This window comes from Oryzias latipes, chromosome 14 (assembly GCF_053564925.1).
Source record: "Oryzias latipes strain Hd-rR chromosome 14, Olatipes_Hd-rR_3.1".
In the NCBI taxonomy this organism is placed as follows: Eukaryota; Metazoa; Chordata; class Actinopteri; order Beloniformes; family Adrianichthyidae; genus Oryzias; species Oryzias latipes.
The window spans coordinates 21,866,330-21,884,489 of NC_136250.1; the positions used below are offsets into that span (position 1 = coordinate 21,866,330).

Sequence of the window (18,160 nt, forward strand, 5' to 3'; positions counted from 1 at the left end):
TTTAAGCTTCATTGGTTTATTTTTTCAGACATAACGTACTTCCAGGTCATTTTAATAAATATTTCAACTGCCTTCATAAAGTTTCAGTCAGAATCAGGAGCTGCTGTCAGACAGCCCTCGGCCGATTACTGCAATCGGGGTTGATTCCTTCATACAACAAAATGGGGTTTACAGTTTGCAAATATCAATGGTCACAGTAAAACCCAACATATAAATAAACCCACAGATGAATTTCAAAATAAAAGCCTAATATATGATAAAGAGTCAAAACAGCTTTAAAGGTATGTAGTGATAAAAAAAAAGAGAATTCAGACACTGTTTCTGCTTAATCTGCTTCTGGCATAATGGCAATAATGTTTAACAGACTTTTTGTCTAATTATGATTATGTCTACATTAGTTTGGCTACAATCCCACATTTGTCTGATTTTTATAAACTATTTTTAAAGCAACAAGTTAAAGCTATATTGTCTCTCGAAGGTCCCTTTAGTTTGCGTCATTTGCTCTCTGTGAGCAGTTGTGCGTTTTTATTGTGCAATAGGTGCATCACATGTGCAACATTGTTTTTCATTTTAAATGCCAGAAAAACAAGTAAAACGTTAATATCTAAAATGTATTAAACACCCCCAAAAAAAGGAAGTAATCCTTCAGCATAAATACGTGAACTAAAAGCTTAGTTGTAGTGAAAGTGTGGATTAAAAAAAAAAGGCACTTTGAATCTACATTGGAAATGTCAGATTTGTGTAAAGAGAGGCTTTCGTTCAATAAAAGTGCTTGAAGCTTCATCAGGCTCCAGTTTCTGCTTCTCAGTGTCGTGTTTAAAACAAAAACCTGCAGACACCATCGGCTATGTTCGTCATTATGGACATTCGAGGGCCTTTACACTTCATAAAACTGCATTTCTGTGCCTGACCCAGTTTAAAAAGAGACAAAAACTGGGTTTTGGCAAAATGCGTGGTTTTGATGTCCTAAGATTAGCTGACGGTGGTCCTACAGAGGAAGTTCTCACAGAGTCTGCTCCAGCAGGATTTCGTTGAAGCCGGTCACGTCACTCTTCAGGTCTGGTTGTGTGTTGGCATACAGAAGAGGCGACCGCTGATAGTGCAGCTTAACAGATCCCTATGCACATGAAAACATAGCAATCCGTTATTTCATGACATTCTTCTGTTCAGGCACCGTGGTTGGACGGGCTCTCACCTTAGGCTGAGCCCGAATGGAGGCCAGCCCCTGCTTGTACTGGTTGGTCTCCACCTTGTATTCTCCTCTCCTGGAGGGAAGGTTGAGGGACGTCACCACAGAAATCAACTTCTGAAAGCCCGTGGCGGTCAAAGACACGGTGATGGATGGAGCGGAGGCTAAAGCCAGGCCCATGGGCCACCCGCGCACTGTGACCGGCTCCTGGATACTGGGGAGCTGGACTGAGCCTCGCTCCCGAACGGCAGGGTTCACCAGCCGGGCGTCGTTCTCCACCAGGTCTGAGTCGCCGTCAAGCTCAGCCTCGGCCAAGGACTTTAACAGAGTCTGCCGCAGAAAGTTAACATGACATTACTTTAGAATAAAAAATTAGACTAATACATTTAAAATCACATCACCAATGTTTACATGAACGTTATCTTCTGGGGGAAAAAAACATTCTAGACAGTAAGTATTTCTTTTGTAAATCACAGAAATCCTTAATTTCATAGATTAAAAAGGGGGAATTATCTTTTCTGTTATGGTATTTTTCCCACAGCATTTTTTAATCCGCTTTGCATTTGAATTTGCTAAAGCGTTTAGCCTGTCCAATTAGTTTTTTGCGTGACACTGTGAGGCCTTAAAATCTTTTGATCTATTTTTAAAGCGTCTTTTAAATATTAATATGACATTTTTTTGCCAATACCAAAAAGCGGTGCCATTTTCCATAACAGTTTCTGAAATATATTAGAAATTTGTCTAAGTTGTGGGCAGGACCATCTCCCCCTTACCCTCCCCATTGCTGAGAGCTCTCTGTTTACATGTTCTCCCGCTAGCTTACAGCCCACTCATACCTCCAACACAACATAAGCCGTGTAACAAAAACAGTGAGCCATCTTAGAGATATCCAGCCGTACAGTTGTGAGCCAGATGTCAGCTTGGATGAGGAAAACAAAGACGTACATGGAATCTATTTGTCCACTAGTGGATGTATCAGAATAGAGAGGAGCAGGAAGCTTGAGGCCACCCAGCATATTTTTTTATGTAATACGTTTTTTTTTTTTGGAACAGCATTTCTATGTCTGCTCCTGATTCATAACAATTTGAATCAAAAATAATTAGAAATGCAATTTACATTTATACATGTCCATCATCATTAGGAAAATGGCAGAAGAACATGTTAAAAACACAGTTTTCATGGGAATGGATCTTTAAAACAGAGGAGCAATCTGTCCAACACAAGAGGCCTTCAATCTGATCAGGTTGCTCAGCTGTTAGTACAAGTTAAAAAAAAATAATAATAAAAAAAAAAAAAAAAAAAACAGAGGAGAAAAGAAAACTGGTACTCCATTGTAAATTGACAAGAAACTTGCACAGCTCACAGGAGTATGTACGGCTGTGTGACAGTAACGATAAATGGCACAAGCATCAACTGACAGGCCTAATGATTTAGTTTGTTTGGTTTTGAGAAGTAACTACTGCTCAGGGTGCATCCCACCGTGGCCCTACAGTGACTGGGATAGGCTCTAGTAATATTGTGACCCATCAAGGGTTTAGAAAATGTATGGATGGAATTATGGCAGCATAACTCAAAATGAAATGCAACAGTGTGAACCTGGTTGTTGTCTGGACTTGGATGGTACTTGTTGACACAAAGTCACTTCTATTGACTTCAGTTGCCATTTTTTCACAAAATGGATGCTGCAATTTAAATTTTGTAAACTGATTGGTCCGAGTTGGTCTGTGGCAAGCACTCTCGCCAACCAGGAAAGTGGTAGGGCTCAGGAGAATCTGTCAATCATTTCAAACGCTGGATGTAGGACCACCTAGTTCTATTCAGGCATCCGATTGGCCAGTTTATAACTTGAATAACTTGGACTAAAGCAGGGGTCGGCAACCCATGGCTCCGGAGCCACATGTGGCTCTTTCATCCATCTGTTGTGGCTCCCTGTGACTTTGGAAAATAATGAGTATTTTATAATAATTAAATTTTATTTTTTTTCATTTTTCATGGCATTTCAAAGGCGCTGCTAGCTCCGCACGAAGCACGAGCCACGTAAAAAAACAGCTTCGTAATGAGCTCGTATTTATCGGGCGAGACCTGCAGAGCTGATAGCAGGAGGAGACACACGGGGCGGCTTCAATAAACACTCCGATCTTCTGCCGGGAACTTGACGTACCGCGGGGCAGAGACTGATGACAGACAGAGTTCGCGCCAGCGTTGCCAGATAGAGTCACAGGTTTCCAGCCGAAAAGTCATCTGAAAACCGCCAGACCCAGCCAAAAACCGCCCAACACAGCTTTTGTTGATTTTTTTTTTTTCATACTGGACTGATAAAATAAAAGATTTTTCTAAATAAAAGATAGTTCAGACTAAAAATAAAATGTGTACAATATTGAATATTTCTTCAGCGGGCCGCCTTCTTCCATTCATTTTCTTAACCCGCTCTATCCCCGCTATAATCTGCGTCCGGCTCTTTCATCCTTGTGCTGCGCTGGAGCGACCCGACTACCGTATTTTGCGCTCTCTGTGTAGGACACACTGAGGAGCGCGGGGGAAACCAACTCTCAGCTGCAGAGGATATGAACAGGTGAACAGGTAGAGAGGAAAAGCAGGTAGAGAGGCGGAGGAGGGGCTTTGGCTTCAAAATCTGTCAGAGAGATGGAAACACGGGTGTCAGATTCAGACGCAGCTTTCCCTGCAGGAGTTGAAGCAGAGACTTTCTCTGGGATGATTTTATAAACCCAAACATGGAAACATGATTACCAAGTAGAACTCTTCAAAATAATAAACCTGATCTCTCCACATTCTCAGTGTCTACCATGCATTGATAAACACATCGCTCCATGCAGCGATCAGACCAGAACCAGTAGCTCCTCTCACACGCGGCCGCGGTATCATCCTTTAAAGAACATACTGTGCATTTGCAGCGGTGTATGCTTCAGACGATCTCCGATTGGCCAATCTCCATGTCAATCAAGTCCCGTTCTTCTCAGTGAGGATTTTGATTGGCTGGTGGATTTTGAAGAAGTACTTTTTTTTTTTAATCTTTTCTGGCCCACGATCTACACTCATGTCATTGAAGATCGACCGGTAGATCGCGATCGACGTAATGAGCACCTTTCAATAATATATACATGCATAATATATATAATGATGTCAAAACGGGTTGTGGCTTCAGGAGCTTTCTTTTTTATTAGGGGCGGGCCCAAATGGCTCTTTGAGTAAAAAAGGTTGCCGACCCCTGGACTAAAGGAAAAAATATCATGAAAAAATGAGGATTAGCAAGAACATGTAAAAAAGGTAACAGAGCACTAGAATGGTTATTCTGACCAATGACAGAGTAACAGCTGTGTATTTTGTCTATAGATGTCTATGGGATGTTGGCTTCTAGGAGCCAGCGGATACTTCCTGTTTGGAATCCCGGGGAGGAGGGGTCACTCAGTCCTGTTCTCTTATACAGTCGATGATTATATCTGCATTCATGTGAATATGCTCCTGTTTCTGTTACACTGGAAAACATGGTATTCAGAATGTCATCTTATCCTTTTTTAAGCAGCAGACCAATCTGTTCTCACCTTCCAGGACTTCCACCTGCTCTGGATCACTGCAGCTGCTCTGTTCCATCTCTGGACCTGTTTCCTGACCAGCCAGGACCTCACAGCTTTGAAAAACAATTTCAAATGCAAAGCATCCATTAATCAGGTTTCACGCAAGCTGCATCTGTGACATTTAGGGCAGCATTAACGTCTTCAAAGAGATGTGACTTCTACAAGTAATTACATTAACTGTTCCGAGTGACTGCATCTGAAGGGATAAACGGCCTACACACAGAGAGCAGACACCACCGGCTGGCTCCTGCAGACCAGACATCCGGTTGACACAGAGGGATCAAGGCCACATGGCTTTGTTGAACCTGCCAGCACCTTTCCAGAACATTATCTGTTTACCTGCTTGGATTAAAGTAGCTGACTGCCGGCGGGCGCGGCGTCTGCGACGCTGGTATCGTAGCCAGCAGCACTGAATGGAGAAGGCACAGCGAGACAGGATGTTTCTCCTATGATCCTCCAGCACATCTAGCTGTGAGACAAGTCAGGGAGGTCATCAAGCATGAACGAACCTCCATGAAGAATGTAAATATGGTCGTGTTGTTCTTAAATACTGACCATTGCCTGAGTAAGGAAGACTTTAGTCCTCCCACAATGCACCAATGTACAGCGTTCATCACAGGAGCGTTGATTTAGCACCATGCTGAGGAGCTGCTCCACTTCCTGTTGGGGGGGCTTGTCATTGTCAACATGCAAATCTAAAATGGACAAAGCAGATGGAAAGAAACACAATTCTTATATCAAACAACTCAAGCGGAGCAGATATTCAGATTTATCACATGGCAGCTGACAGGACTTCACGGCAGGGAAATCCGGCTTACTGTCACCAAAGCGTTTGCAGCTGCTCAGATGATTAAGGTGAAGTCTCACAGATTTGATAAGGTCAAGAGCAGAGAAGAGGCGGTGAGCAGAGCTGCAATTCAAAATGCAGCATCTTTCGTGCTGAGTGAGCACTAAGGGTTCAGGTTATAACACAGAAATGTGAAGCCAGAATCCCGTCTAACCTGTTCACGTCTCATTTTATTTTCAGTATATACAGTAGGCCACGTGAGGTCAAAAGTCATTGTCATCAAATCTTTTTCATTTCTTTAATTTCAGCACTTTATGTCCTCCTATTTACTCTACATACAGAATCAGAGAAAAATATATTTCAGTAGGAACCAAACCAACAGGTGAACACAGTGCAAAGCCGATAGCAGCCATTTATATATTCATACTTTTTTAAAGACCCATTCTGATCATCTTTTGATGTCTTGTAAAAGCGTTCGCGGTGATCTTTTATTTAGGATTAATATTATTATTTTTAGCCAAAATCAAAAAACGGTGTCATTTTCTAGGACAAAGTTTCTGCAGAGCGGTAGTAGTTTATCAGAAATTCACCTCTGAGTTGTGGGCGGGACATCAGCACGGAGCAACCCCGCCCCCTCCTTCCCCCTCCTCGCTGTGGAGTGGAGCAGGGAGCTTGTGGCGCGCCCAGTGCATTTTCCACATCACAAATAAAATCTTTTAAAATGTTCCTGATTCACAACAATTTGAATAAAGAAACACTCAGAAATGCAAGTTGAAGCGTAATTTTCTTTTTCCATGTCCTCCATTATCAGAAAAACAACACAAGAAACAACACAAAAACACCAAAGTGGGTCTTTAAAGACTTTAGAAACGTACAAAGCCGGAATTTAAGCCACAATGTAAGATTTGTTAGGAAGTCTTGGTTTAAAGACTTAATTGAAGAAGAATCCTGAATGGAGAGCAAACATCTTGTTTGACAAGGAGGAAATCATCAAACTCAAGGGGAGAAAGCGTACTCTTTTATAGCAGTGGACTTACCATCGCTGCTTCCTCCTGATTTCTTTAAATGTTTCAAAATCAATCCATATCGCCGCACGAAGCTTTTGAAAGGAATTCTGTAAACGAAAAGAAAAATCTGACAAAATCTTAACTATGAAGCTGAAAGTCTGAAAAAAAAAAACGCTGCTGCACCTGATTGGAAATCCAGCAGCACTGATTTGAATGGTTTGTACAATCCCACAGGCCTCCAGCTGCAGGATCACCTGACCACAGACATAAAATCATTAAAGCCTTTCCTTTGGCAAAGGCTGAAATCAGAGACAGAAAAAGAAGTTACCTCCTCTTTTTTGAAGGTCAGCGGTTTGCAGTCGGGGTTTGGTTTGATGCAGCGGGTGTAGTGAGGAGTTGTGTTGAGGAGGATGGACATCAGGTTCTCCAGTGAGTTCTATGATTGTTGTCATGAATGAGCTGAACAGGACAAAGGCTGCGGAGGAAATGTAGCTTTAAGTTGCTCCCCCTACCTTGAACTTGGAGACCACCGTGACTTTAGCGAGCCCCCTGGTCGTTGGGTTCTCCGTTTCCCTGTCAGCAAAGATTTGACAAAGCAGGGGGTTGTCTGATTTCTGAAGCAGACTGATGAGCTCCACTGGTACCGGATCCTAAAGATCAAAATCCAGAAGAGTGTGAGATGAGGGGTGTGTGGAAGACGTCCACTGCTGCTTAAAGTTTAAAAATAAACAAACAAAAATTAAAGCTGAAGAAATCTATATTCTACCCACAATTCCTAGTTTGGAAAAGTCTGTCTGTGTCAGACACACAGACTGTATATAAGAACTGGACTGAGTGTTCCAAACAGGACATACCCGCTGGTTCCAAAAAGCCAAAATCCCACAACCTTCTATGGAGAAATAAACAACTATAACTTTTTGTCAAAATAATCATTCCTTGCTCAAATACTTGTTCTTGATAATCCTTTTTTTCCCCATGGTATTTTTTCTGTAGTTCAAACTATTCAAATGGTAACACTGGCCAATCAGATCCCTCAATAATTATGTGGCCCCACATGGAACGTTCAAAACGTTTGACAAATTTTGGACCAATCACAGCTTACTGACGATGTCTGGTTCAAACATGGTGGCGTCCGTATCGTGTAAAAATGACGACTGAACTGACTTCATTTTGTTGGGAGCCAGAAATGAGTCGTTTTCTCTGTGTGACATCACACTCACTCAGTCCAGCTCTCCTGTATATAGTCAATGGTCACCCTGGACAGACTGTCAATGAAATGTGTTTACATGGCTTTTGCACAATTTCAACACAATCAAGTAAAGAAACAAGAAGAGAGACAGGAAATGATGTCAGCAGATAATGGGAAGTAGCAGGAACTAGAAAATAATGCTGAAGAGCAGAATAATGGGCAGCAAAAAGTGAAGGAGATGTTGACTGCAGTGAAAACCACAAAAGTACAGTGTTCGTTCCCTTGTTATATTATGGTTGACCTTTCGTGGTGTCGCTGCTTCACTGATTTTTTCAGTGCAATGTTGGACGCTTTTTATTTATCCATTTATATTAGCAGCACACAGTGTTCTGCGTCCCGATTGGCTGTAGACATTGTCAATCTCCTCTGTGCCGAGTGAGTTTCATTTTGCCCCGTTTACATAAATCCTTGATTGCAATCAGATCTTTGTTTTCATTCTATGAAACTGGATTTGATTTTCTATAAAGGTTTGAACTTTGAGAGTTTAAAGAGAGAAAATGTTCATGTCTGACTGAGAATAGTAGATAAAGTGTGTGGTGGAAGTTGTACAGCATTGACACATTTATAATCCTCCTTGGCAGCATTTTGTGGAAGGTAACACCTCAATAAACAAGTGACCATGGTACAGACAAATCCCCTCAACAAACTAAGGTCAGCTTTCCTCCTCTCAAAGGTTCAAATCAGAAGATCCAATCAGATCAAAGTGTAATCCTTGTAAATCTAAAACCATTTTAGAGGAATATCCAGCGCTACTAACAGATTTCTAGGGTCAGATTTTCCCAACTTGGACTAAAGTTTGAATGGCGTCCTGACCTTTACATTACCAGGTATTACAGTATTTCTCACCTTGTTTTTCTCCACCATGCCCTCTATCTGGTAGCTGACTCTGCCTGCATAGTGAGCCACCGTAAAGTGAGGCGCCCTGCTGAATTTGTCCCAGCTGATGTTGGGGTTATCACTCAGCTCCTTCTCCAACCGAACCCTCAGCATGTTTGCGTCTGAAGCTCGGTTAAGGCGGCTTTCCTTCAGAACAATTTGGAGGGGGAGAAGGAAAGAACAAAAAGTTTATTTGGAAATATCTCAAGTAGTAAATGTTTTTACCAAATATTTTCTTTTTTTTTAGAGATTCTCTTTCTGAAACTCTTCTCAGAAGTGGGTTTTATGCACTTTATCACTGTTTTGAGTTAAAGTATTACAAATGATGAAGCAGAAAGGTTCCAATTATTGCTTATAACTGTCACAAACAAGAATAGTCCTTTCTTGATTGGTGCTTTGATAAAAAGCTCCTCGGTGATGCCTGGAAAGAGCTAGAAGTCCTTCGTACCTCATTAAGAAGAGAAAACACACCGACAGGGCTTCCCTCCAAGAGATCCAGGCAGCTCTGGTTGTCCTGGAACTTCACAAAGGACCACTGCAGCCCCTCTGACACATACTCGTCCTGCAAGAAACCAGACCAGAAACTGTTTAAAAGAAGAAAATAATTTAATTCCAAACACCTCTGATCATGCAAATAATTCATGAACACGAATGAATCTGTCTGAATCCTTGAGGCTCTGATGGATTTACAGAGAGGGAGAAACTCATACTGAAGTCTTTAACCACTAGATGTTTAATGTTTCTATTTGTTTCTACAGAGAAGCAAATACTTATTCTACATTTTTGAAGTAAAAACACATACAGATAGATTTTTGTTTGCCATCTTGACTCACATAACATGGATTCAAAGACAAGTCAAGCTAAGAAGCTCTAAATGTTCCAAAAAGTGCCTAAAAGCATATATAAATAAGGGAATAGTTTAAATTAATTAAAATGAGTCAAAATCCCTTTGCTCTTTGACAATAGAAAATCTTGATTTAAGACTCAAAATGACACCCGGTAATAACTTCACAGTCATTACCATTTTGGAAACAAAACTTTAGATTTATGTTCTGAGAATAAGCGGCAGTATTAGATTTTATGAGGCTTTATTAAGATGGGACAACTTGTACTAAGATCATATTCTTATTTTGTTCTAAATAAGTCATTTCCACTTATTACACTACTTTAATGTCACTTTATGAACCACATTTAGGTTAATAAAAGCTCAAAAGATACAAACCACTTGCTTAGAACTAGAAATAAATACTTATAATATAAACTGTTGCATTTTTAGCTTTTTTTCCCCTTTTTTAACGCTTGTGTGGAACTCTGTTTCTAGATTTTTATATCTTATAAGACATCTTGTCAAGTAAAATTGATTTGCTGCATAGACGTATCATTTCTAGTGATTTTCATCTTAAGGTTAGTGTACATTTCCTATTTTTAGGCTAACTCTTTTTGCAGCATACCATTTCTTTTATAGAAAATAAAAATATATATGAGAATCAGCTACTTTTTTAACATTTAGACACAGTAATTAGTGCCTGGAAGGTATTTTTAGAATTAAAATCTCAAGTAAAACTATTTCTTCCGAATGGCCTCACTGTCATGAACAGTCTATCCCTCATGATGTTAAGAATTCAAAAACGTGGACCAAATCTTTCTTCCTGTTATAAATAACAAATAACTAATGAAAGAGAATCATGTTGTTTGATCTGGTGGTGTTTTTTTTTTTTTTTTTTTTTTTTTTTTTTGCTTTTCAACCCAGAATTTTTTTCTTTAGAACAGAGTTAACGGAGCTCAAATGTCTGAAACTATAATGACTCAACTCCTTCGGAACCCTATTAGTTTATTATTTTTAATAAACAAATAAGTCCTTAGCTTATGTTGCACCTAAATGCTTCATATCTGAACTGGTCGTGGCGTTTTTCTGAGTTTGTTGGTTTCATGTGAGAAAATCTCCCCGTTTCAGCTGGGATGTAAACAAATGGACGATACCTGCTGCGCTCTGAGATAATGAGCAACAAAATGCTGCTGCAGCTTCTCGTTGGCGTAGTTGATGCACAGCTGCTCCAGTTTGTTGACATGGAAAGACTCAAAGCCGTACACGTCCAAGACTCCTGCACATTTCAGGACAAAGCGTGTCAAACTCTGCAAGCGTGGATGGAAAGAAAACCACAAAACCATTTTGGTGCTTTTACCGATGAAACTGCTCCACGTGGATTTGTCAGCACATATGCTGCTGTTGATGAACGACACCAGCCATTCAAACAGCCTGGTGGAAAAAGAACACGAGCAAGAGCTTAAGGAACAACAGATCATAGCTGCACAAACTGAATTATACAAAGGACTAACTCAGAGTCAACATTATAAACAGACATGCTCCGTTTTCACTGTTTACAATGACAGGTTACATGAAGGTGGACTGACTCACACAATAAACAAGTTCCTGCATCACCAGGAAATTTGACAAATGTCAGGATCCAATTGCTGTTCTTACTGGGCATAAATGGTTTTGGCCAGGCAGTCTCTCCTCACACGGCACTCGGTCTGTGAGCAGGGCTTCAGGAGGCTCTGTTTCCCCGCCTTCAGAGTCCTCACCCTCAGGCACGTCTGAAACTCCTGAGCAGGAACCGAGAGCAGCTTGGCAGCCGTTTGCATGGACTCTGCCACAGATACACACAAAAGGTCATAGACAGATTATGGCAGCTTTGGTCATTCAAGCCTGACACCTGCAACTAAGAGGAGCGTTAGCATGAGAGCTGACGGTAGGAAACTATCGTTAGCCATTAACTAAAAGTTACCAGGATATTGACAAAGAATCAAACATACCTTCAGCCTCTTCGGGAAGCTGACAAAGCTGATGTTCTTCTCCTGAGGAGGAGAAAGTCACGTTCCCCAAGTGCAGAATTCCAGCTAAAATCTGAAAACAACAAAAATATAAAAGTTTACAGACAAGCTCTTTTTTTCTTCTTACAGTTTTCCCTAAAGACCTTTGGTCTATGTTAGACCATCTGTGTTCTCTTGTGAATGCACTTACAGAATCATTCCTTTGTGAAGTGAAATGATCAGAAGACTTAGCCACATGCAATATGCTCAATATGTGCATAGTGGCTGTGTGACACGGCCTTTAGCAGGAAAACTTGCAGTACCAGTGTAGAACAAATCGTTTTTTGCTCCACTGTATATTTATCAGGTTTAGTCTCAGAAAATGCTGTTGTGGCTTCTTCCGTCTACAAGGGGATGAATCAGAATGGAGCGGAGCAGGGAGCTTGTGGTCCACCGATTTTCAATGCCCCAAATATCCTCTGTTCCAAACAGAATTTTTTCATCTGCTCCTGTTTTACCTCAATTTAAATGAATAAATATTCAGAAATGCAATTTTGAGCTTCATTTTCTTTTTGTGTCCGCCATCATCACAAAAGTGCAACAAGAAGATGTTAAAAACAGCAAAAACACCATTTTCATCAGAATGGGTCTTTAGCATTAAATGCTTTTCAGACCTGCTGGTATATTTGTCAGTTCATCTGCATCCTCACAACATCACGCTTCAATGTAGGGCTTTATAACGTCAACAAAAGAGGTTTACTGTACCCTCAGTATGTATCTCTGAGTTTCTGCTTTGATTCCCATGTGAAGCATCGCCTCCACAGTTTCATCAAAATCATCCTCTGCAAAACACAGGCGTTTATGGTTAGTAAAGAGCTGGCTTCAGGTCCTGACATTTTAGCACCAACCTTCAATTTGTTTTTCAGAGTTTGGCAGCCAATCAAAACTCTGGTGAAGTGGCATCTCCCATTCTCTCCTCTGGCCCTCGGTGGCACCTTTCATCATCTGAAACACATGGTCTGTCAGCTCTGCAACTACACAAAGATGCACAAAAAGCCCATCAGACTCGTCCAGATGGCTGGCTTGCCTGATAAAAGATGTGGAAGTTCCTTTCATCAGCGGGTTGACAGGACACCCTGGTCTTCTCCAGCAGATACGTCTGCACTGACGCCCCAACTAACAGCTGACCACTGACGAGCAAAAAGCACATGTTCAAGAGATCGCACGACATCCGAGGACCTCTAGAAAGCTGCGGGACGAACCTGTTGAGTTGTAGCTGGATGTACTTTCCAAAGCGACTGCTATTGTTGTTTCGTAGCGTGCAGGCGTTGCCTAGAGGACATGCAGAGCTGTTAGCCCAAACCTTCCAGCTTCTCCATAAGACTAAATCTTAGATATCTTCTAACCAAAAGCCTCCATGATGGGATTGGAGTCCAACACTCTCCTCTCAATCCTCTCCACTGTGTTCTGACTCTTCAGCCCTGAAGACGAGGCTGCCACGGTGGCGTAGTATTTCATCAAACAACGGGACGTCCACGTCTAGAAATACAATGCAAACCATACAATTTTTGATAAAAACCAATTCCTTAGGATCTGGTGTGATTGCCGTAAACATCAGTACATTTCATTGTGGATAATGACAGAATCTTCCCAGTTTCTGCCGGAATTTGGGTTTTATAGGTTCATTTTGCACCAAAGCACCCCTATTCTCTGTGGTGCAGCAGCCGTCTCCTTTATGTTCACATGACCCCTGTGTGTACACCACTGCTCAAAACTTTTAGATGACACACATTTTGGCACACAACAAGCTTAATCCGAGTCCTTTGGCAAGAACCTTAACGCTGCAGCCCAAGCAATGTCTGGGTCTCCCTGTGCCTTCAAACAATGTTTCCCAACCCTGGCCTCGAGGAACCCTGCTCAAACACACCTGCCTTGGATGACTGTCATTGTCCGGCTTCTGCAGAAACTTGATGATGAACTGAATCAGGTGCGCATTGGCAGGGCAACATGAGGACCAGAGTTGGGAAACACGACCTAAAATACAGGGTTAGGGTTAGGATAGGCATCCGGCGTAAAACTCTCCGCAAAACCACCCGTTTGAATCAGTGAAAGCTGATTCATTGTGGCGACCCCTGAAGGGATGTGCCAAAAGGTGAACAACAACAACAACGTCTGATTGTGCTCTAAGCTTGAAACCTAGAAAAAAAGATTTGAAAGTAAAAAAGAATCAATTTAATCTGTTTTTTTTGTCCCGTTGACTCATCAACAAAGCAGACATGAACAGAAATCAAACACTTTGAGAATGTGTTTATCGCAACTCTGTCATTAAAAAAGTGGGTTTCCTAAAGCGTCTGAATATATTGATGGAACAAAAGTAAAGAAATGAATCCCACACATGAACCAGACGTGGTAAAGTCTACCAGGCATCTTGAATAATTTCTTAAATTTCCCTCTGAATCCACTGAAGGAGACAGTAAGTTTATTATAAGTTATTTCCTAAAATACTGTCAATAAACCCATCATATGTCTGTTACATCATCATTTAGGCTCACCCACATCACTTAGACCACTGGTCCCCAACCATGGACCGGTTTAACCGAGAACAACTGTCACAATAAATCCATATTTGGAGTCAAGACTCCAGGTTTTTGTCAGCTAAACGCAGATTTCATTTTCTTTAAAGTCAAAGGCTCTTCTTCCATTTCCTCACTGGCTCTTTTTTTTAATAAAAAAAAAAAAACACTTTCCAAATAGGTTTGGTTTTTCTTAACGTTGTTAACTTGGGGGGTTTCAATTTAGAGGTCGGAGCAGCTATTTAAAGAAAGCAGAGGATGTGTTTTTGACATGTGACCAAGTGACTTGACATCCGTCAAGAATTGAGTCGGATGTGATGAAAGAGAATCCAGTAGTTTAACAAAATAAAATTTCCTTCAGAATCAGATTATACATAAAATGGAAAATATGTGGGCCGTGTTTTTTTCCCCTATGCGGCCTGTACCGGTCCACAGTCTGGGGGTCGGGGACCACAGACTTAAAAAGTGTAACTTCAGCATCAACAGAGATCATTTTTTGCAGTTTTAAATGATTTAAAGCAGAAAAATTTCAATCTAATAGAAAATCAGACAATGAGGAAATAAAGATCTTTCATATCTTCAGACAGTGTTTGAAGCCTGTAAATGACTGTAAATGACATTAGTTTGTTGGTTCACCTTTCCAGCTCCACTCTCACCACTGACCACCAAGGACTGGTTTAGTGGCTCCAGCTGGTCCCGAATGTTCCTGTAGGCCTCTTCTGCCACGATAAAAATATGCGGCTTGAACTCCTGAGGACAGAAGCATTCTGATGATTGCTCAGGGCGTCCCTCTCCTTCCATCAGTACTGTGGTAAAAGGCTGCTGGGATGATGCACATACCTGAGGCTGGGGAGCACAGTGGTACAGCTTCATCATGTCCAAAGAGTAAAGGTCAGGAAGATGCTGGAAGGGGTTCAAAGCCACCAAAGTGCAGCCAGCCTGTGTGTAAAACAGCTTTGCGCTGTACCTGGCCTGCAGACATTTCAGCACTGATGGACAAACAAAAGAAATATCACAAAGTGACAGGAACAGATGTGAAGCAAAGATGACACGAATGTTAACCAGTAAAAGAAAGCAGAGCTTTTGCGGGTAAATTCAACAAATGACCATAAAAATCTTCACATTTTTCTTCAACCTTGCTATCGTTATACAGGATTTAGGTGCATGTTTACACGCCATCATAAGACACATATGAGCTTCTACTGAAGATACCACGTATAAATAATGAAAGCAACAGTGGCTTGAAACAACCTTTAAACCGTAAACGTTTAATGTGTCGTCACAGTTCCTTACCCATCAACTTAAACATTTCTATCTTTATAATTCTGTACATTTGATAAACACACATCTTTGATACGTTTTGTGCTGAAAATACAAAGAAAATACTAAATACAAGCATTACTATACACTGTTTTTACAGTGACAATTAAACACTTTAAAATTGTTTCTGGGGCCGCAAAGCACAACGTGAGGTATAGCACGGTCATTTTAATCTACATTTTATACTGAAATCAGCTTGTAAACTATACAGCCTAAGCCTTCAGTCAAAAACGATCAGAATATTACTCTGTTGTGTATTCTTGTTAAAGGAACAAAACAGCAACATAAATTTAACTTTTCTATCTGCAGAAATCAAGATTACATCTGTTGTTAAAGATCACCCAAATAAATTTTTTAGTTCAGAAAGAAATTTTAAATAAAATAAAAACATGCAGATTAGTGCCAGATAATGAGTCTTGTCCTTCTGCCTTAAACTGACCGTGATCGTGTTTGTCAAGCAAACCTATTTCTAAATGCCTACGCAGAAAGAATTGCGATGAAAAAGTGTTTAAAGATTACTTTTTTTTTTTAAATAGCAATGCAAGGAAATTTGAAAAATTGCATCAAATTATCTCTATCAAAACAATTTGTTTTTTGTTTTGTTGAACATAGCTGTAAGGCCTCATTTTACTATGATTTTTTAAAATCTAATTTATATATAAAATTTAAAAGAATGAAAAACAAAACAAATGTAAAGCCCAGTGTTTTACCTGTTTATCCAAATAGAAGTCTAAAGTCTTTGTTTAATCAAAGGGGATATAGGTGAGGACTCATAAATTGTATTTCATGTGTTAAAAATTTCTGATAATCATTAAGGTATCATGCAATTACTTTTCCTAAAATCTGATAATGTTATGTTTAAAAGCCACAAAAAGATAAACCTTTGGCAAATTGACACATTTATATGTCATTTGAACCAAAACAAGAGCCACAACATGGGGTATTAAATTGTTTTATTTTGTAAATTCTACAAACTTCACAACTTCACTACATTTCCCAGAGAGCTTATTTGTCCATTTTTTATTTAAAATCTGAGCTTCAAAGTAAAAAAAAAAAGAATTTTTATGAAGTAAAACAAATGTTTGAGCTATTTTATTGAAAAACTAAAGCTTGGCACAATCATTAATGGATTTACTTAAAAAAGACAACATTTAGATGTAAACAAACAATACAGAACCAAGGAGATTTACAATGTCCTTAACCCAAACCGCTAAAAAGGTCAAATGACTGGCATTTAAGTGAAGTAAAACACTTGGCATGCATGTTTACAATGTGAAGTGATGTGGAAACTGTGGAGGAACGTGGTGGCACAACAGGCCTTTTCCTACCTGTTGTTGGAGTCACCGGGTTGACTTTGGTAAGGTCATCAAAAGTGTGCAGCTGACTTTCATCTGTGAGGAATTCCCGAACTTCCCCTTCCAGGGAGTCATTCAGGGACGTCTGAGGAGAGACACTTTTCTGCACCAATCCCTTGTTTTGTTGATGAAGGAAAAACCAAACAAGATTTAAAAAAAACAACAACAAAAAAAAACCACATTGGAATAAAGAATCAGACGTATGTAAACAACAAACGCATGGCAATTGTTATTCCTACAACACAAGACATATTTAAAATACAAACAGTAGAAACAACATCTAAAAATCATTTTTAGCTAGTCAGACAGATGAAATCTGATTACATCTCCTGAACTGTAAATCCTACAATCATTTAGTGAAATAGCAGATGCAGAATAAAATGGTCATGTGAGACTTTTATTGTGAAAGAGCCAAAGCACAGCAGACTGCCATATGGAGGTCCTCCTAGCCTGGCAGGACAACGCTGTCATTTGTACAGACAGATCTCGTTTAATCGCCTTTATCCCTCCTTTAGACCATTTTTAGACCACGTGAACAACTATGAAGACCTAAAAGGGAACATAACGCATGTAAATTCACACATGGCGTTAAGCAATTTAGTCAGTTTAAAAAAAAACGAGTAAAAAAAAGTAAACGCATGATGTATCATGTAAACAAAACGTTTACACGATTTTGTTTTTAAGTTTTCTCACATTGTCTGTTTGAGACGCAGATAATTGCTGTTCAATAAACGGAAGAGTTGTCACAGCTGTTACTGTCAAACTCTTAAAACAAAACGACTTAAAGGATTTTTTTGCTGTAATTTATAAAGTTTAGTCAAATATGACATGCCACCCTGAGGTGGGGACTATTTTCACCACGCGCATTGATATTGTTATACGGTCAAGTGCACGTGCCGGCCGGTTTGAAACATTTTCATATAAATGTGCATGAATGTAATTTAGGTAGAAAATATTAAATGATATTCAATTATATAAACTTTAATCAGTTTTTAAGATTTCAAACCGGATTCCATACATTGTGTTGAAAACCAAATAACTCACCTTTTTGCCTCCATTCTTCTTGTGTCCACGATTTCGTGAGTCGCCCGCTGAATTCATTGATTTTTCCGTCCCACTTATGTGTCAGTTAATTATCCACTCAAAACAAAAGAGGAAAATGCGACTCTAGAGCAATATTTCATGTCATTAGTACTTTAATAGCAAGTTCTGAACTCAACATTTCCGTAACGGTCAGAAATCCTTCTGGGCCGACTTCTCCGTTCCTGACGGCTGTCCAACTTTTACCTCAGTTTCACAAACCATCCGTTATTCCCGCCCTCTTTGAGATACTTTAATGACTCGTTTGTAAAATCGTAAATTCTACTTTCAGGATGACACTGGAAAGGACAATAATTCA

The 18,160-nt window shown here is 40.1% G+C and overlaps 1 protein-coding gene across 3 annotated transcripts; it reads right to left on the reverse strand.

Moving 5' to 3' along the window:
* On the reverse strand, positions 1–18,077 carry myo19 (myosin XIX). Of its 3 annotated transcripts, none has more exons than XM_023962614.2 (24): positions 17,806–18,077; positions 16,735–16,876; positions 14,927–15,075; positions 14,723–14,836; positions 12,920–13,052; positions 12,776–12,845; positions 12,601–12,703; positions 12,422–12,518; positions 12,279–12,355; positions 11,517–11,607; positions 11,185–11,350; positions 10,886–10,959; positions 10,683–10,804; positions 9,151–9,264; positions 8,673–8,849; positions 7,090–7,227; positions 6,906–7,013; positions 6,761–6,831; positions 6,608–6,684; positions 5,339–5,478; positions 5,123–5,252; positions 4,751–4,836; positions 1,196–1,519; positions 1–1,117 (listed from the first exon to the last, which is right to left on the reverse strand). In XM_023962614.2, exons 1-24 carry the CDS (start codon positions 17,860–17,862, stop codon positions 1,004–1,006), a joined length of 2,874 nt encoding a protein of 957 aa, XP_023818382.1. In that variant the 5' UTR covers positions 17,863–18,077; the 3' UTR covers positions 1–1,003. The 3 variants fall into 3 exon arrangements, with proteins under 3 accessions (XP_023818382.1, XP_078786496.1, XP_023818384.1); XM_078930370.1 differs by having other exon boundaries at positions 16,735–17,310; positions 17,806–18,019; XM_023962616.2 differs by lacking the exon at positions 17,806–18,077 and adding an exon at positions 13,441–13,547 and having other exon boundaries at positions 16,735–16,860.
* Positions 18,078–18,160: the final 83 nt, after the last annotated feature.